The sequence below is a fragment of the Leuciscus leuciscus genome, assembly GCF_965113295.1.
Source record: "Leuciscus leuciscus genome assembly, chromosome: 2".
In the NCBI taxonomy this organism is placed as follows: Eukaryota; Metazoa; Chordata; class Actinopteri; order Cypriniformes; family Leuciscidae; genus Leuciscus; species Leuciscus leuciscus.
In genome coordinates, this window is record NC_138726.1 from 2340112 (window position 1) to 2361746 (window position 21635).

The window sequence follows — 21635 nt, forward strand, 5'->3', positions numbered from 1 at the left end:
AGCATTGTTGCCAATCACAGACATGTGATTGGCAACACTCAAATATATATTTCATCACGGCCGGATGAAAACGCAAAATTTTCCAAATTGACAGAGTGTGTTAAAGATATAAAAGATTGGATGACCCGTAATTTTCTTTTATTAAATCCAGACAAGACAGAGGTAATACTTATCGGTTCAAAAAACCGCCCACAAAACCTCGCACAATACAACTTTAACATCATAGGATGTCCTGTTACTTTATCCTCTACAGTAAAAGACCTGGGTGTTATACTCGATTGCAACCTGTCTTTTGAAAATCATATTTCATATGTTACAAAAACAGCCTTTTTCCACCTTAGAAACATTGCTAAGCTACGTAATATGCTATCAGTTTCTGATGCAGAAAAGTTAGTTCATGCATTCATGACCTCGATACTGGATTACTGTAATGCTTTATTAGCTGGTTGTCCTGCATCCTCAATAAACAAGCTACAGTTAGTCCAAAATGCCGCCGCTAGAGTTCTTACGAGATCAAGAAAATATGATCATATAACACCGATTTTATCATCACTGCATTGGTTACCTATAAAGTTCCGTATTAATTACAAGGTATTGCTACTGACCTATAAAGCCCTAAACGGCTTAGCTCCAGTCTATTTAACGGATCTTTTATCACCCTATAATCCATCGCGCTCTTTAAGATCACTAAATTCAAGGCTTTTGGTCATACCTAGGATATCCAGAACCACCAAAGGAGGGAGAGCATTCTCACATTTGGCTCCAAAACTCTGGAATAGTCTTCCTGATACTGTTCGTTGCTCAGACTCGCTCTCCCAGTTTAAAACTAGATTAAAGTCGCACCTCTTCAGCCAGGCATTCATATAATCCTACAGTTCAAACTACAATCCGGCCTCTAGCTCATAAATGCCAGAGGAGAACTGGCCCCCGACTGAGCCTGGGTTCTCCCAAGGTTTTTTTTTTCTCCATTAGGTCACCTGATGGAGTTTTAGGACACCATTAGGTCACTTGATGAAGTTTTTCGGTTCCTTGCCACTGTTGCCTTTGGCTTGCTCAGTTGGGGATATTTTGGGGATATTTAATTTAATTTTATCAATCAATAAATTCCTCTTGAAACAAACTTTGTTGTATTATTTTAATTTAATACTGTGAAGCTGCTTTGATACAATCTGTATTGTGAAAAGCGCTATACAAATAAACTTGACTTGACTTGACTTGACATGTATATTAAGCGCATGAACACAGTGGCAAATCAGAGGTGTTTTAGAGTCAACATGCAGAGAATTCACTTGAAATGTATGTTCAGAAACAGCACAAGCTTTATCCTTTCGCAAATCCCCTCATTAACAACAAAGTCTAGACGTGATATAAATAAGAGATTCACTGTGCAGTGCGGACAACTTCAATGTTTACGACGAGAGTTTTAGAGAGAGTTCAGAACGTGGTAAGTAAGTGATGGCTCAAAGGGAGCGCTATTGACAATCTAAATAATAGTTTTATTTTTCATGCTTCTATAGGACCAGTATAGTTCACACTATAAATTATGAAGAGTGATAACCGCATTTAAATGTGGGAGTGAATCTGCAAAATTTTAGTCCTGTGAGTCATGAAGTCACTGATTTACATAGTAACCATAGCAACATGAGAACGTGATAACCATAGCAACATTTTGGCGTCTAATAATAGTCATTAGTCATAAGTTTACATACACCTTGCAGAATCTCCAAAATGTTATTTTTATTTATTTTTTATCAAGAAGGGTCATAAAAACATTGTTTCTATTTAGTACTGCCCTGAAAAAGCTTTTTCACATAATTCACATAATGCATTCCGTTTTCCGTTAATTTTGTGAAATGGTGAGTTTTGTCAGGGCGTGTAGAAACATAGAGCTGAGTATCATCAGCATAACAGTGAAAACTAATTCCATGTTTCCTAATGATATCTCCCAAGGGTAGCATGTACAGAGTGAACAGCAATGGTTTTAGTACTGAGCCTTGTGGTACTCCATACTGAACTTGTGATCGATATGACATCTCTTCATTTACTGCTACAAACTGATAACCATGCTAGTGCAATTCCACTAATGCCAACATCATTTTTGAGTCAGCACTAAGATTGAGTAACACTAATAGCGAGATACAACCACGATCGGATGATAAGAGCAAATCATTTGTAACTCTAATGAGAGAAGTCTCAGTACTATGATATGGTCTAAATCCTGACTGGAAATCCTCGCAGATACCATTTATTTCTAAAAAGGAACATAGTTGTGAAGATACTGCCTTTTCTATTAATTTTGAAAGAAAAGGTAGATTCGAGATCAGCCTGTAATTGACATTCCCTAGGATCAAGTTGCGTTTTTTTTAAATAAGAGGTTTAATAATAGCCAGCTTAAAAGTTTTCGGTACATACCCTAGTGACAAAGATGAATGAATGATATTAAGAAGAGGATCTATGACCTCTGGAAGCATCTCTTTCAGTAGCTTAGTCGGTATAGGGTCTAACATACAAGTTTAGACAATTCTTCCTCTCCCATAGCAATGAATGAATCAAAATTTTCCTCAGGGAGACTACAATGCACTGTCTGATGCGCAGTGGTGGACGAAGTACACATACCATGTACTTGAGTTAAAGTAAAGATACTCAAGGTAAAATATTACTCAAGTAAAAGTAGAAGTGCTGCCTTTAAACATTCACTTGAGTAAAAATACAAAAGTATTTGCCTTCAAATGTACTTAAGTATCCAAGTACTATGATTTTTTTATGGCTATAATGTCCTATTATAATTTTTGTCACAAGACTCTTGCTTAACTCAGTCTATGTGAAGACTCTAATGTCACTCCTGGCACATCAATCTATTAATAAAATGACATTAATTAGTCTATATATATATATATATATATATATATATATATATATATATTATTTATTTTATTTTTTTTGAATTGAATTGAATTGAATTGAATATTTTTGGTGTGTTTAATTTTGGACGGAAGGGGACTGTTTCCATAAGGTATAATACATTTACAGTATTTACTGTATATATTTTTCACGAGCGTCTATGGTCATAATTATAAACATCCTAATGTTATGATACATTCACATAAACCTGCACAATTCCATTAAATAAATACACACACACACACACACACACACACACACACATATTATATTCTACGTTATGGGAGCAGCCAATTTCCCTCCCAAATTAAACACCAAAACGTATTAATGCAGTGTTTCTGCTACTCCCCAGAAAAAAAATGCTATTATATGCAAGTAATTTTAGTGTCAACGTAATAAGCAATGTTCATTATGCGTCAATATTTTCCGATAATTGCTGCAATAATAGCTGCTGCTCTCTGCCCCGCTTAAAATCATTGGCAACGCGATTTGTTTGGAACTATTGATAGCTACACGAATCACATGACCGCGCGGCGGTGAGATCACAGTAGGCTTGTTCGACTTGAACTGGCGCTGCACACTGCACAGACCAGTCGGTGAATGACATTAAAATACCGCGAGAGCGATTAGAGAGTAGACGGCTCTGTATGCTTTTCAATCGCTCTCGCGATTTCACTCTATACTTTGATGTCATAAACTGATTGATCTGTGCAGCGCCGGTTCAAGTCGAACAAGCCGTGTGTGTCGCAACCTCATACTGTCTGGTCGCAACTCTCATATTTAACGGCTCGCGCTTAGTAGATACCGCCAAGGCAAGTTCAAAACAAAGCGCGCACGTTGTAGGCTACTGTGATTGGTGGCTCGTTTGACCAGTTAAGTTTTTATCCACTCATAAATAAAAAGGAACGACTGATTTTGAAAATGTAGTAGAGTAAAAAGTAAGATATTTGACTTTGAAATGTAGTGGAGTTAAAGTAAAAGTCTTCCCAAATTTAAATACTTCAGTAAAGTACAGATACGCAAAAAAGCTACTTAAGTACAGTAACGAATTACATTTACTTCGTTACTGTCCACCACTGCTGATGCGATACTGTAGTAGACGGTTGCATTGTTATAATTTTCTCTCTTATATTATCAATCTTGTAAGTAAAGAAGTTCATAAAGTCATTACTGCTGTGCTGTTTGGAAACTTCCAGTGTTGAAGCTTTATTTTTCGTTAATTTAGCCACTGTTTCGAATAAATACCTAGGGTTGTGTTTGTTTTCTTCTAAAAGTGTTGAAAAATAAGCAGATCTAGCAGTTTTTAAGGCCTTTCTGTACGCAATTGTGCTCTCTCTCCATGAAATGTGAAAAACTTCTAATTTTGTTTTCATTATTGACGTAGAACATCATCCTTCACATATAACATATAACATGGTCACTCTGAATCTCACAAATTGTATGACTATTTAAACTGAGCAGAGTAACTTTCTATATGTTTGGCTGACTATTTTATTTTGATAATGAACAAGCTGCGATGTCAAGGTAGCAATGCTAGAATATGTTGTGTATGCGCGTGAGGCGCCAGTGTGATCACTGGAATTGTTTTCCTTCTAAGAGAGGAAACTGTTGCTCTGTAATTTATGGTCAAACAGACAGAAGTAATACATCATTCAAAACTGTAAAGCTTTTGGTAAATAAAGAAAACAAGCAGGATGCTGCTTTCTGCCGTCTCTGTTTCCTTTCCTTGAAAAATGGAGCGCATCACACTGAACCAAAACAACAATGAACCGAAAAAAAATTTTCTTTCATTTTGTTAATCTGTAATTATTTAAGCGAAATATTTTTTTCTCATATAGGCTTATATACGTCATATTACCTGACATTCATTTTCACTTAAATGTAGGCCTAGTTGGTGACATATCCTCTGAAAAACTAACGTCTGGGTATTGCCATTGCGACTTACCTATGATGATGACTTGACAGCTGGGCGCAGGCATTTACTCAAGTTGGATGCATCAATGTCACATTTGCATAGGCCTTACTATTTGAATTTGTGATTGGTTGAGTGCCAAATTAAACAGAACGATAAAATAACATTATTACCGGTTAATGGCCATTTCAAATAAGCGTTTCTGAATGATTAAATTTGATTTCGTTTTCGTTCCTGGTTATGTTCCTGGCAAAATTTTTTTAGTTTCCGGTTTTCGTTCCTAGAACCGGTTCGGAGCCCTGCTTAAAAGTAAAAAAAAATAAAAAAATGTACTCAAGTAAATGTAACAGAGTAAGGGCCCTATCTTGCACCCAGCACAATTGACTTTGTACACCAATGCATGTATCATTCCTATTTTGCACCCGACGCACAGCGGACTTTTCCCTCCACAGACGCATGTCAGTAAATTAGGGAATGAACTTGCGCTCCCGGGGGCGGTTCAGCGAAAAGAGGAGGCGTGTTCCGGCGCAAACGTTCCCTGGTGCTATTTTGCAGTTCCAGAAAACAATTCCACCACAGACCAGGAAAAACCTAGTCTAAAGTCAGCGGCACGTTATTCAGACGCTATTTTAAGGGTGCATGCTTGGCCATAATGTAGCGTGTGCACAACGCGCATACACTTTGCTTCTCTCATTTACACAGACGCAGCAGTTGCCATTTTTGCAAACCATACATAATTACAAGGAAAAATATTCCACACGAGGGAAATCATTGTGGTGTCCATGAAGATGTGAAAAAAGAGGCATAAATCTAGCTTACACATTTACCCAAATTATTATACGCCTGTTTAACTGAAGCTAATTTGGGTGGGTTTGTCCCATCCCCATACAATGTCATTTCTCTGTCTTTTACGGGCCTGACGAGAACGTCGGTCTCCTCGGCTGTGAACCGCTCCTGGCGTGCGCCTGGCAAATCTGCCGTTATAATAGCAATCTGCCATGGAACAAGCGTGCCTGCTCTTAAAGGGAATGTGAGATGATGGTCTGATTGGTTTATTTCACGTTACGCCCAAACCACACCTATGAGTAATGTAGCTACTTCAGACCAACCCATTTTAGATTTGCATCGGGCGCAAGAGTCATTTATCCCTCCGGTATAATAGCAACAGCGCCCGAGACCCGCCCACAAAGTTACTTGCGTTTCGCGTTTGATACTTGCGTTTCAGATCATTAAAATAGGGCCCAACATGTACTTTACCCACCTCTGCATGCGCTCTCAGCATTCGGCGTGGTCTCGCGGCTGTCAGAGCAGAAATGAAAGCTGCTGCTCTCTGTATGTTTTTTCTGTCATCTCTGGTCGCTTTCATATGTAAATTAAGCAAGCTTATTTCGTCCATTAGATTGAAAGATCTTAAAAAGCCCATACATTTACTCGCTCATAGACCCTACCCTTGAAAAAAATCAGGACAGAAGTGGTTTAAAGTGGACAAAATAGACTAAACACCAGGTGTAAACGGGAACGTGTCTCCATCATGTACTTGTGATCCGATTGACCAAAACGCATCTTAATACCAGGAGTAAACAGGGCCAAAATATCAGTGTTGGTCTGTGCAAGCATGCATGATTGTTTGTATTCTTGTATATTCTATATGTATCTTTGTGTGTTTCAAGTCACCCTTAAATGTGTTCTGAAGTTAAATGCATACTGCCACTGTTTCCAGAGTTCCCAGAGTCTCTAGAAACTCGAGAGGAGTTAGTCAAATACCTGACTGTTGTGATATTCACAGCTTCAGCACAACATGCTGCTGTCAACTTTGGACAGGTGAGATTACAAACTTTCAAATCATCTGCAGGAGTGTTAAAAATTGCTTGGCAAAATTCTGGATAATATCTATAAGCTAATATCTGTGAGTGAACTTTTGTTTCAGTTTGACTGGTATGGCTGGATCCCCAACAGTCCTTCCACCATGCGCAAGCCGCCTCCCGAACTGAAGGGCCTAGTGAATATGGAGTATATCATGAAGAGTCTGCCTGATCGTGGACGTTCCAGCCTGGCTCTAGGAACAGTTTGGGCCCTCAGTCGGTTCCAGAAGAATGAGGTTTGATGTTGATTTGGTCTGGATATACTTTCCACTTGAAATTGTAGCGAACATGACAGCAGTCTAGTCTAAATCAATGTGAAAAAAAAAATTAACCTGGCTGAGGGTACAGAGCATCACCCTCGGATCGTTTTGACCTGAAACTATTTTTTTTTTTTTATAATGATATATTTTTTGGACTTTTGTTGCACTTGAACCATGAATACACAAAAAAAATAATAATGGATTTGAGTCCTGTGAATTCAAAAAAGCTTCATATAGAGCTATAAGGCCATCTAGTGGCAAGAGTCATGAAATATCATGTTATATTTATTTTTTCTATATATACGCTCAAATACATTTTCAATTCTTCTTATTGTTGTAGATTGTTTGCTTGCTACAGTGTATGTGTTCTGCGGCACTGCCAACGTACAAGTATTTTCAGTCAGGAAGTGCAATTAATTTAACTGACCCTTCGCTAAGTCCCACTTAAAAAGATCATCATGTTTGGGGAGTAACAGAAAATGTACTGTATCTATTATTTTAATGGTGTTACGAGTTTAAAATATTAAATATTAGGAGCTCTGATCTGTTATTCTCCAGTATAAATCATAATAATAATTGCGCTGTTCAATTTTAGAAGAGGGCAGCAAAAAAATGAGAATGAAATGTCTACTAGTACACTATATATTATGTGCCACATTCACACTTTTATGTCCACACATTTTAAAATTCAAAACAGTGTTGAATAAGAAATCCATTAGTTACAAATTACATTTTACACCATGTTGTCTGTAGTGCTATACATTTCCTCCAATCCTTACAGGCAAGCTTTTGCTCTTCTCTAAAGTTAGATAATGGATGTCCTGTGTGTTTAGACAGTTACTTTTAAACTAAATTATATAAAAGTTATAGAAGTGAGAGGTTTTTTTTTCTTTTTTTTTCTTTTTTTTCTGGAGCACGTATAAAAGTGACAGTTAATTTATCCATAATTATGATTATGATTTTGAAATCCCCAATTCCTTTGTTTGTTTTATAAGCTTGTCTGAGGGATTGACAGTAACCCAGGGGGCGGAGCTTAGAGAAGGGTCAGTTTACCTTGTAAAAAGAAAGAAAGATGTTGTTCTGCTTTCTGAAGAACTTACTTTTTTCCCCAGCTGTACTTGGGCATGTATCCAGAAATGTGCTTCACAGAGCAACCAGTGAAGGAGGCCATAAAGACTTTCCGCAAGAAACTAGATGAGGTGACCAACATCATCAAGAGCCGGAATGAGGAATTACCTTTTGATTATTGTTATTTGTCCCCAGACAAAATCCCCAACAGTGTTGCAATTTGAGAAAATATTTTGCCAGGCCTATATATAATGTTTACGGCTAATGTGTGCTTAACATAGAAAAGGAGAAGAACAGCTCTACTTAAATATTAAGTATTGAAAAACAGAGTAATCTGCCTTTTGAGGCGATTTATAGAAATTATGTTTTATTAACTCTTTTTGTATTTGACTCTGTTGCTGGGAAGTAAGGGATATTACTTTATAATGTGATCTGTGCACGCATAGTATCTTATCTGAGGGGTGATTGTCTGGTTCACGCCAGGAAAGCAGAACAGTTTATTTGACTATATGCTTTAAAGAGCTAAACTTGTGTTATAATTCATTTTTTTATTCTTTTCTTTAATCATATAAACTTGCATATTTATATATCCATATAGTATTCAATTACTCATCATTTTATTGATTTATTCACATTCTTTATTGCTCAGATGATCTATTGTTTGTAGTCTATTTTAGATAATCATTTGAGTTATTTTTTACCTTACAGTTTTATTGAGATCTTACATCTATATTGATTTTGCGTTGATTATCTTGTATACACATGCAGAGATGTTTCATGAATGCTGTAAAGGAAATGTTTTGAGATTGTGAATATCTCTGACAGCACTTCAAATGGTTGTTACATTTGCTTTTTTTCCGCTGAGAGCTCTCATAATAAGGAAAGATTTAATAGAATTAAGAGAAAAAACGTTTTATATTACATCTTATATCGAGATATTGTTTTCTTTGTGATCTTATGACAACTGTTTAATTTATTAACTTTTCTGTGAACAAATACAATAATTGAATTTACTGCTGGATGAGTGGGAGGAAACTTTGGTGTATTTCTTTTTGCAACTTGAATAAAATAACAATGTTTTACACCTTGTGAAAAAGTACAATTAAGTGTATTGATTGCACTTGAAATCCAAAACACACAAAAAAAACCACATTTAAAGGTTATTATTCAGGTTATATAATTGAATAGAGACTTTCATGGAGATATTAAAAATAATGAATTAATATTAAATATAATTAAGACACATAGTATACTGTAGGAACACACCTTCTTGAATATGTGTCTTTAAGAACACTGCAATTTAAAAAAAGCAATTTATTTTTCATTTTAACCTAAGAATTGTATTATTATTATTACTATATTTATTTTAAAAGTACATTTTTAAATAAACAATGTAACTGGAAGAGAATGATGCTAGCAACACCAGTGTGTAAGGAGCTCGATATGGGAAGATTTAGAATCAATATGCGGATTTGGAGAATAATAAATAAGAGTAGAATAAATGGAGCAAACAAATCCAGAACATAATGCAATGAGGCAAAGTCAAAAGGCAGGCCTAAGATGAAAACACAGCTATCCGTCAAACCAGGCAAACACAATGAAAACAGTAACACAAGAGACAATATCCAGTAAACAGGCACAATGGCCATAATCAGAAACATGAACAGCATGCAATGGAATATGTTCGGTAGTGCAGTGAAACTGGCAATATTTCATAGAGTATACATGGAAATGCCATTGAGACAAACAAGAAATGAGCAGAGAAGAACAGGTCTATGACTAGTACTCGGGAGAGGGCTCCCTCTGGTGGTCAGTTGAATAGGATTCAGCCTCAGCCATTACACAATGTCAGGAAACATAAGCTGATAATATGAAAACCTGGAATGTGTTTCGTCCTAGTATAGGAACGGCGTGGCACAACATAACTGAAGAACATCACATAAGAAGAGCGTGGGTTTTCTTTAATTTCTTTCATTACATTTCTTTCTGTTCCTTTTACAGGCCACTACATGAGCTTCGGAAAAGGGTATGCCAAAATAACAAACAAAACAGAAACTATTTATGTAAGTGCTGCCATAACCTAAAATAGTAGAAGTAAAACAAAATACATTTACAAAATACTATTACAAACCAGGAGAAAATGTACTTTTACAAAGAATTAATAGGCACCTATCTCCTACAAGACAGTGTAATTTCCCTATTTACAATTGACATTTTAAGAGAGACAATAATAATAGAAAGTTCCCAGTCATAGGTTCTCTCGACACTGCGATCTCTCGATTCACTGTCGCTATGGGAATACCTTCGGTGTGATGAATGTGTGAAGCTCTTATACCATACAATTTGACTGGCCAATAGCGCCCCAAGTATAAGTCACACAGGCTTCATATCAGCTGCACGCTATTTCATTCCTTCAGGAAGCTGATTTTCTGTTGACCATAGGAAAGCGTATTTCTCTTGTTTCTCCAGAGCAGTTTTTCTGTCGAGGCAGAACAGCGACTTAGATCGTGTTGTTCGCAAATGAATTGGGTGATGACTGGGTGACGACTGGGTGAGGCACCAGTGCTTCAATTATCCAGTTCTGTGGATCTGGATGTTGCTAGCATTGTTGAGGATTCGCCACCTCATACCCCTGCATATGAGAAGCTCATGGTGATTGTGACTCATGCTGTTGCTTACATTTTACACATTTACATTCTTATCAGTTCTTGCTTTCCCTGGGAATCGAACCCATGACCTTGGCGAACCCATGACCACACACCAACGCTCTACTGTTTGAGCTACAGGAAGGCTGTAATTAAACTAATTACACTGTTGCTAAATTGCTAAAATGTTGCTAAATTAAACATTGATTGGCCAGCCGAGAAACAAGAAGTTAAAAAGAAAAGTTTGTTAGATGTGTGACCTAAACTTGGTGACTGTTAAATTGTCGACCAAATTGACTACGCCACCCCCACGTTTTGGGATGGGGGACCCTAACAATGATCTTTTTGCACAGGCAGTTCAAATAAATGATCTAGAAGCCAGAGTACAAAAAAAAAGTTGATTTACTTTATTAAATGACAAGTACCGTTCTTCTCTTATGGCTGAAATTACTTGGTTGGTAACAATGTTATTGGGGGCGCCACTGAGCGATGACGGAGTAAGACGCATCTTTAAGAGCTCCCTTATGCTGGGTACACACCAAAAGATAATCGGGCTGATTTTGGGCCGATTTCTCCCCTTCCGACAATCCTAGCTATGTCCCGATTATCTTGATGGTTTAACAGATTATTTTATCAGATTTTCCCTTGGTGTGAGGTGTGTTAAGAGTGTCCGAACCTGCTCGGAAGAACGTCGGAGCCGCTCCGATCGCGAATCGTAAATATTAAACATGTTTAATATTTACGATCAGAAATCCTGATGTGTGGGGGGAACTCCGAGGACAAACACGCGCACGCTCTGGAGATTATCACGTGAAACAAAACAATATCCAATCAGAAAGCGAGATGATGGAAGACACGGCCATTCTCACACACACACACACACACACACACACACACACACTTGCAGGAAGCTTAATGTTAAGATTTAGTATTCATAAGTGTACATTTCGAGGAAACAAGCCTTTGTTTTTCATTTTTAAGAGCAGAAATTTTACAATACCTAAACACAATATTGGGTTTGAAAAATAAGAAAGCTGCAAAGTGCGTTTCAATCTGTAAACATTTTCAAATTTTTGTTTAACTTTTAAGTTTGTCACTGTTTATGTATATGTCTTTTTATGTTTGTTTATCGGTTTTACTCTTTGTACCCCCCTGACTGTAATTGTATAATTCTTAAAATCAATTTAAAAAAAGATAAAAAATAAAGACAATAAAGAATGAATATATTTCTGTATAAAAGGTTATATATAATGGTAGGTACAATGGTTTTTTCACGTGAATTTTCTGTGAAAATCATTCCAAACACTATCGCCATTTCTTCCTGCATATCGTCCGTCATGCTTATTCTGAAGTCTCACGATATTTTGTGAGATTTCCTGTGTTCATAGTCGAGACTCCGGTTGAAAATCTGTTTGTGTGTGGTGTGCTGTCTTTGTCACATCATGGCACACCACACACTATAGGAGCAAAACGCTTAAATCTAGGATTTTTTGTCCTCATGTTTGTGGTCTGTCACATCTTGAAAATCTTATAAGATGTAAAAAATCTTTTGGTGTGTACCCAGCATTAGCCAAATCCTCTAAAAAATACTTTCAAGGGCCAACAACTATGTAAATTCTATGCTTTCAGAGCGCATTTACTTTTAAAACAATAAGACTTCAAGTTCGACTGGATATCTCAACATGAACAAACAAAAACCCAAGAAACCGAAATCGACACAACTAGGCCTCAACCAACCACCGACCTTGCCTGGCACGCAGCCCAATGAGTCCAGCGGTGATGAGGAAGATCCTCCTAATCGAGCTCTACTAGCTGCCATCACAGCACTCAGAGGTGAAATGACTAAGATAAAAGATGACATCTGTGAGAATTTGGAAAGACGCATTGAGCGTGTGTATAACGATTTGAGAGCGGAGATTGTTACGACAAACAACATCGCCCAAGTGTCTATTACTAATCTTGAAGCAAAATCCCAGACGCTACAAGCTAAAATCACTGACATAGAAGAGGCCGCCACTACACACTCTGATAGCATTAGCCAACTTGAGCAACAGGTGGCTAATCTCAGTGCCGAAGTTGTCAGTCTTAAACAAAAGAATGAAGATTTAGAAGGAAGATCCCATAGAAACAATATCAGAATTACAGGTGTACGAGAGGGCTCGGAAGCGACGAAACCGAGGGACTTTATTGCCAACTTGCTGAAAGATGTACTCTCGTTGGACGAAGCCCCGCTTATTGACAGAGCCCACAGGACCCTTCGCCAACATCCGAACCCCTCTGACCCGCCGCGCCCATTCGTAATACGCCTCCATTACTATCACGTCCTGGAAGATATCCTCCGCAAAGCTGCCGCTATGAGAAACCTTCAATATCAAGGTAAACCCATAAGCATCTTCCCCGACTACCCTCCATCAGTGGCAAAGCGAAGGGCGCAATTCAACAGAGCCAGGCAACTATTGCGCAATCAATCCGGCGTCAAATATGGCTCCCAGTCATCCTTTACAGACCTGCAGAAGGCCGAGGAGTATGCTGAGCGTCTCATAGCAATACCATCGGGATCAACTGGAAGAAGTTAAAAGACTAATAATACATTCGACAGGAATCCTTACAAAATGTGGTAAGATAACACAACAAGAAATGCAAGGGGAGAGAGACTTTTATATCAGACTTTTACTGTCAATATGCTACGAATGTTTATTCAAGTTAATATCCTTATTCCTTTTATGAAGTGCTTCTCCACCGTTTCTTAAGCGTTGTTCTGGAGGTATCCAATGAGATGTATAAGAATTTATTCTCAAGTTTACAAACTGTTCACAATGTATGATTACTATACAGGTTTTACTTATTTTTTCATTTTCTTATTTTTAAATTGAACCTACAAATATTTTGTTCTGTGTTACAAATGGCCATGACTTTATATTTTGGCTTGAGGGGCTTTCCCCAAAAGGAGTAACAGTCTTAGTAAGTTAGGTTACTCATACAGGGAAGTTTTTTTTTAAAAACATTTTTTAAGCTTTTTAGCTTTTTCCCGCGAATGGTTCCCTTTCAAGGGAACTCCCGTTGCGTCGAGAATGACGCTATGGGGAACGCTTTGCGTGATGACGTCTTGAAGCACATGTAAAATCAGTCCAATGGTGTGGCGGAACGTCAGAGGCGGGTGACGTCACGTACCAGGAAACTATAAAAGCCGGCCCAAAACAGAAAACGAAAGCTTTCTGAGTCTTCAGTTGCGCTCTGTGTGAAATCTGTCTGTATATTTGGTGTTGTCTGTCTATATCACATATATATATATATTCAGTATGGCGAGCAAGCAGCAGTTTAGAGTGTGTGTCCATCCCTGCCCGCGTTATTTAACGGGAGGTGATACTCACACTCTTTGTGTTGTTTGTTTGGGTGAGGAGCATGCCCAGTCAGCACTCGAGGGTGGTGACTGTGTGCATTGCGACGCGCTTCCATTGCGTTCGCTCCGATCCCGCTTGGCTCGGTTCACGATCGCGATCCCGCGATCGTGATCCGATCCCGATCGCGTTCCCCAGGGCTCTGGTCCCGCCGCTGCCGAGGCACGGCGGCAATCACAGACCTGGGGTTCGCAAATGGATCTATCAGTGGATGTTGAGACGGGCTCTGCCTTATCTCAGCCTCCTTCTGATAGATCCAGTGCCTCTCATCAGGGTGTGGAAGCACGCGTTGCGGTTTCTTCCCCCCCGATGGAGGCACCAATACTGCAATTGTCCAGCTCTGAGGAGTTGGACGTTGTTAGTATTGACGCTGAGTCTGAGGATTCGCCACCTCAGTATCATGCGTTTGAAGAATTGCTTGATGTTATCACTAGAGCTGTCGAGCGATTATCTATTGAGTGGCCAGAAGATAGGCAGGGCGCTCGTTCGAAAAGCAAGCTCGACGAACGTTTCCTGCCATCTCGTGCACAGCCTCAGTGCAGAAGCCTTCCGTTTTTCCCCGATCTCCACACTGAGGTGTCGAGATCGTGGGGGAAACCAGTGTCATATCGAGTGTATACTGCACAAACATCACACTATTCATCCATTCACAATTATAAAGAGCATGGTTATGGGGAGATGCCGAGGGTGGAAGAGACGCTCGTGAGCTATCTCTCTCCAGCAACGGCATCTTCTCTGAAGGCTCCTGCACTTCCATCCAAGCCAGTAAAAGTTACATCTTCCCTGGTTCATAAAGCTTATGCCGCCGCCGGTCAAGCTGCAGCGTGTTTACATACAATGTCCATAATGCAGGCTTACCAGGCTGAGTTATTGGGTGATTCTGAGGATGGCGGGGGTATTAGTGCTGATACGGTGTCTGAACTGCGTAGAGCCACAGATTTGTCTCTCAGGGCCACCAAGGAGACGGCTAAATCCATCGGCCGCTCTATGGCAGCCCTGGTGGCCACTGAGAGGCATCTGTGGCTCAACTTAAGTGACATAAAGGACAAAGAAAAACATGTTCTTTTAGATGCACCAGTATCCACGCAAGGGTTATTTGGAGACGCAGTTAATAGTGCTGTAGCGAAGTCACAAGAAGCTTCAAAACAGGCAGCTGCACTTCAGAAACTTCTCCCCCGCCGTTCTTTCTATGAGGCTGCTGAGCGGGAGCAGTCTAAAAAGAGCGCTGAGCACCGCGCCACTCAGAAACAGAGCGTTTCCTCCCGTGCTCCCCCACAAAAATCTCGGGGACACGGAGGGCGCTCTCAAACCCAGCAGTCTTCGAGGGGTAAAACGGATCTGCGGACCGTTATTACCGCCAAGAAGGCTGCTGGGGAAAAGTCCTGATGTCTGAGGGCTCAGGACAAATGAGGGTAGTCCCCCCGAAGCAGAGCGGTTAACACCTCTTTTCACGGTGCCCGTCTCTCTTCGGTGCCCTCAGGGGACCGTTCTGCCAACCCTGCCGCCACCGGTGTTACAGGGCGCAGCGGTCTCCGGCGAGCACATATCTCAAGGTCCACCCGGAAACGTAGTGGCCTCGGGATGCCCGCCCCCTCTGAGGAGGGTGCTAGAGCAGTCTGTTCGGTCGTTCCCTGCCGGTGCGCCGTTACAGGGCGACGAACCGACTACTCAACAGCAACACAATCCAGAAACCAGTCTCGAGAGGCTGGTACCTTTAGTAGAATCTTTGACAGCGTGGAAGCTACTGTCAAATGTTTCTCGTTGGGTCCTGCAGACCGTGGGAATGGGTATCAGATACAATTCTAGAAACGCCCACCTCGGTTTATGGGGGTCCCGCCCACAGTGGTGGGCCCCGAGCAGGTTCTGGTTATGGAACAGGAAGTAAACACTCTGTTAGAGAAAGGGGCCATAGAATATGTACCTCCCTCCAACAGGGAAACCGGGTTTTACAGCCGGTACTTCATAGTTCCAAAGAAGGACGGGGGATTGCGTCCCATTTTAGATCTTCGAGTTCTGAATGAGTCAGTCATGCAGCTCAAGTTCAAAATGTTAACATTGAGTTAATCGTGCTACAGATCAGGTCCGAGGACTGGTTTGTCACGATAGACCTCAAGGACGCATATTTCCATCCGTCCGTGTCATTGGAAGTTCCTGAGGTTTGCTTTCGGGGGCAAAGCATACCAATATTGAGTTCTTCCATTCGGCCTGGCTTTATCACCCCGCACTTTCACCAAATGCGTGGATGCAGCTCTGGCGCCTCGGCGCCTCCAGGGTATTCGCATCATGAACTACATCGACGATTGGTTGATTTTAGCTCAGTCGCATCAGATGGCGGTTCAACATCGAGATGTTGTTCTCGCCCATATGAAAGAGTTGGGGTTACGGCTGAACGCCGAGAAGAGTGTGCTTTCTCCATTTCAGAGGACCACTTTTTTAGGCGTGGTTTGGGATTCAGTGTCGATGCAGGCGCGCCTGTCACCGCCACACATAGATTCCATCCTTGCAGCTGTGAAAAGTGTAAAGCTAGGCCAGCTACTCACTGTCAAACAGTTCCAGAGACTGTTGGGTCTCATGGCAGCAGCTTCCAACGGGATACCTTTTGGACTACTGCACATGAGACCCCTGCAGTGGTGGCTCAGGACCAGAGGGTTTTCCCCGAGGGGCAACCCATTTCGCACAATCAAGGTCACGCGGCGATGCCTACGTGCCTTGGTTATGTGGAAGAAACCTTGGTTCCTGTCCCAGGGCCCAGTGCTGGAAGCTCCTTGTCGTCGCAAACTGCTAACGACGGATGCTTCCCTCACGGGTTGGGGAGCGATCCTGAGGGTCGCTCATCTCAAGGTCTGTGGGAAGACCATCATCGTTCCTGGCATTCTATAGCCTAGAGATGTTAGCTGTCTTCCGGGCTCTGAGGAGCTTTATCACAGGTCTCAGGGGACACCATGTGTTAGTACATACGGACAACACGTCGGTAGTCGCCTATATCAACCACCAAGGGGGTTTGCGCTCGCGCCCATTATCCAATCTGGCACGCCATATCCTCTTGTGGTCCCAGGGGAAGTTGCTGTCACTCAGGGCAGCCTACCTCCCCGGGGTTCAGAATATAGGAGCAGACACTCTGTCGAGACAGGGGCCGAGGCCCGGGGAATAGAGGCTCCACCCCGATGTGGTGGAGCTGATATGGAGGGACTTTGGTTTCCCTCACGCATCCAGCTCCTCTGGACTGGATGCTATGGTACAGACGTGGCCGAGGCTACGTCTGTACGCTTTTCCCTCAGTGGCTCTGCTCCCGGGAGTTCTGGAGAGAGTTCGCAGGGACCGGGTTTGCCTGCTTCTTAGCCCCGCGCTGGCCGGGCAGAGTATGGTTTCCCGATCTTGTGTCCCTCCTCGACGGGCATCCTCTGGAGCTTCCTGTCAGGAGGGACCTTCTGTCCCAAGCAGGGGGCTCAATATTTCACCCCCGCCAGAACTGTGGAACCTGTGGGCTTGGCCTCTGAGGGGGCCCAGCTCATAGAGTCAGGTCTCTCAACTGAGGTTGCTGAGACCATTCTACAGTCCAGAGCTCCCTCCACGAGGAAACTTTATGCCCTGAAGTGGAGAGTATTCACTTCTTTGTGTAGTGACCGTCGGTTGGATCCAGTCAACTGCCCAATTGGTACAGTTCTGGAGTTCCTGCAGGACCGGTTCACTGCAGGTCTGGTTCACTGCAGGTCTGACCCCGTCCACTTTAAAGGTTTATGTGGCGGCCATAGGCGCTTACCACATTCCTTTGGGTGGAATGTCTGTGGGGAAAGACCCTTTTGGTATCTCGTTTCCCTCGTGGCACTTGGAGGTCCTCCTCCCTTTCGAAAAGCGGACCAGGAGGCGAATAATTTGCTTTGCCCTGTTCGGGCGTTAGACGCATATGTCCACAGAGCTGCCCTGTGGCGTAAGAGTGATCAATTGTTTGTTTGCTTTGGGTCCCCTAACAAAGGAGGTCCAGTGTCTAAGCAAAGGATGAGCAAGTGGGTGGTTGAGGCTATCTCACTTGCTTATGAGGCGGCTGGGCAGCCTTCTCCTTTGGCTGTCCGGCCGCACTCTACTAGGAGTATGGCGGCCTCTAAAGCCCTTATATCAGGAGTATCTTTACAGGACGTTTGTGATGCGGCAGGCTGGTCCTCACCGCACACCTTCGTCAGGTTCTACTCATTAGACCTAGACTCTACTCCAGGGTCTCAGGTTTTGTCTTCCTAGTGCTGCTCTACGGATTTCACACAGGACAGACATTTGTAGCTATGGAGGCGTTGGTATAGACGTTCCCCATAGCGTCATTCTCGACGCAACGGGAGTTCCCTTGAAAGGGAACGCCTCGGTTACGACTGTAACCTCGGTTCCCTGAAGAGGGAACGAGCGTTGCGTCGCCCTGCCATATCTCCTTCATGCCTGTCAGCTCGACTTCAGACTTTTACGAAGCTTTCGTTTTCTGTTTTGGGCCGGCTTTTATAGTTTCCTGGTACGTGACGTCACCCGCCTCTGACGTTCCGCCACACCATTGGACTGATTTTACATGTGCTTCAAGACGTCATCACGCAAAGCGTTCCCCATAGCGTCATTCTCGACGCAACGGGAGTTCCCTTGAAAGGGAACCGAGGTTACAGTCGTAACCGAGGCGTTTTCCTGCGGCTACATTAGGTTAGCCTAAGGTATTTAAGTTTATGTTGTTCACTTATTTGTTGTTCACTGTGTATATTTGTTCACTGTGCTCGCGAATATGCGGAATTACAATTTTTGTGCAGCAATAGAAGCAAGTCTCATTCAAAATAATTCATATAGATACTCGATTTCCCATCTCATTCATATGCCAACTTTCCTTCTTATTACATATGACGAACGCATTGAATGTTAAAAAGGGACTGACATTTACAAGCTGGAATATACGCGGCGCAAACAACCCGGTGAAGACAGGTAAAGTTTTGAATCACTTAAAATCATTACACTCAGACATAACCTTCTTGCAAGAGACACATTTAAAAAAAACAATTGTCATAATAGACTGAAAGCTAAATGGGTAAAAGAGATATATCACACGTCCTTCTCCACAAAAGCAAGAGGCGCTGCCATTATAATAAAGAAAGGCATACCCTTTATTCATAATTCCACTATAGCAGATAAGGATGGTCGTTATATCATTGTCTCGGGAGAGATATACAACACATCTCTAACCCTCGTCAATGTATATGCTCCTAATATGGATAACCCTACATTTTTTAAGAAAGTCTTCAGTTTACTTCCCAATCTATCACAGACTATGTTAATAATAGGAGGAGATTTTAACACACCTTTAGACCCATTTCTTGATCGATCAGCATCTCGTAAAATACCCAAAAATAATTCAAGTGTTCTTATAAATGAATTCCTTAAAAGTATGAACTTAATAGATTTATGGCGTTTTACCAACCCATCTGGCAGAGATTATTCCTTTTTTTCGGCAGTTCATAACTCTTATAGTAGAATTGATTATTTCCTAATTGACGCTCGACTAGTTCCATTCACAACTAATGTGAAATATCATAACATATCAATCTCAGACCACAGCCCATTAACATTTAAATTATACTTGGAAGGTATGGACCCACCCAGTAGATCTTGGAGATTAAACCCTTATTTACTGACAAACAAGAAGTTTTGTAAATTCATTGAAGCTCAAATAAAACTATATTTTGAAACGAATGATACCCCAGAAGTCACATCATGCACTTTATGGGAGGCTTTCAAAGCCTATTTGAGAGGATGTGTAATCTCATATGAAGCTGCCAAAAAGAAAAAAGAAGTAACTCAATGTAAACATCTTGAAGAACAGATACAACAATTAGACCGACAGAATGCTTTAAACCCCACTCCCGACTTGAGAAATAACTAATCTGAAATATCAACTCAATCGGCTTCTCTCTGTGAAAATTTCATCAGCTTTTTTATTCATTAAACAAAAGCATTTTAAATTTGGAGAGAAACCTCACAAATTATTAGCTCGTCAACTTAAAAAAATAGAAGCCGATCGAGCTATTCACAAGATTAGAGATGACGGGGGACATATACTACTTAAGCCAAAGGAGATAAATATGCGTTTCTTACAGTTTTACTCTGACTTGTTATTACGCCCCGCCTCTAGGGGAATATAAATCACTAGAGAGGCGTAATAAATAATTATTGGGTTGTGGAAATGGAATCCCAGCACGCATCACTCCGGTCGATAATCAAACTCAATACACAAAATTGAAGCAAAAAGTAATACATTTATTAAAGAATAACAAGTGAAATAAAGAGCAAATCTTCAGGGTGTCCAAAATGCCAAAATAACAAACAAAACGAATATAAAAAGAAAAGAGGAGAAATGAATAACCTAATCAAATCCCAAAAGAAAATACATTTATCTTACCTAACTCCCTGCCCAAAAACAGAGATCAAACAATTACAAAATAAACAAGGCAGGACACCCCTACGCTCCACACTGTTAAGATGGTTTAAACATAGGAGAACGGTTCAGAGGTTATCACAAGATGCACGTTCACTTGAACTAATTAAAGTCTCTAATACACAATTTGATCATCGGCCGGAGGAGGGATTCCGGAGCTCTCAACCCACGTGCGACCGAACCAACAATGAGCTCCTCGATGAGTGCCAGCAGCGTCCTTATAAAGACCCCCGCCCCGACTGGGCAACCAATGGCTGCTTACAACCCATGATTGGATAACCTGTTTGAAATTAGAGAAAACAAGAAAGAGAAAAGGAACAGAACAATAGAAAACAAGCTAAACACAGGTCGTAACACTTGTACACTTCAAAATGTAATAGTGATCCCAATACTATGTGTAGCCACCGAAAGGGGTGGATTTCGTTATTCTGGACTCAATTATAATTACAACACCGACTACGCCACCCAGGGAATTTCACCCAGGGAAATAATGGTCCAATAAGGACACACAGGTTCGTTCCCACAAAGACACAGCAGAGGCGTGAATATAGAAAATAACAATAATACTTTATTATAACTAGGCTAAAAGCTCCACACACACACACACACACACACACACACACACACACAATTCAATACACCAGGGGTTAATATGGCTTCAGAATCAAAACTAAAGAAAGATAACAAAATCGATCAAAGATAACATGTCGGATGGCAAGGAGAAATAACAAACCTACCCAATTCCATTTCACTACAAGCACTTCAAACGTACAGTAATGTACTCACTTCACCACAAGCACACGTGCATTCAAGTGACAGGAAATTCAAAAGAATCAAATCACTCAGTGAACAAGGGTACCCATTAACTTGGACCTAGAGTGGTCAGCACTCCTTCTCAGCCGGTCCAACAAAGTTACCAAAATCAACTCAAATTGTCACAAATCAATAAACAAGAAAAAGAGAAAACAATAATCAAATTGTCATAAATCAAATCAATAAACGAGAAAAGAAAAGTACAAGTTGATCAACTAAAATACAAAGCAAAAAATAACAGAAATCAAATCAATAAACAAGAAAAATACAAATACAAATACAAAGTTGATCAACAAAATACAAAAAAAAGCAACAAAATAACAGA

At 40.9% G+C, this 21635-nt stretch overlaps 1 protein-coding gene across 1 annotated transcript in view; it reads left to right on the forward strand.

The window, feature by feature from the left end:
- LOC309492117 (polyunsaturated fatty acid 5-lipoxygenase-like) overlaps positions 1-9099 on the forward strand; it is a 30440-nt gene extending 21341 nt beyond the window's left edge. The window contains exons 12-14 of the mRNA XM_082160956.1: positions 6534-6634; positions 6741-6911; positions 8048-9099. Coding sequence (XP_082017082.1) covers positions 6534-6634; positions 6741-6911; positions 8048-8227 — 452 coding nt within the window. The 3' untranslated portion in view covers positions 8228-9099. The remainder of the gene's footprint in view (positions 1-6533; positions 6635-6740; positions 6912-8047) is intronic.
- The last annotated feature ends 12536 nt before the right edge of the window (positions 9100-21635 follow it).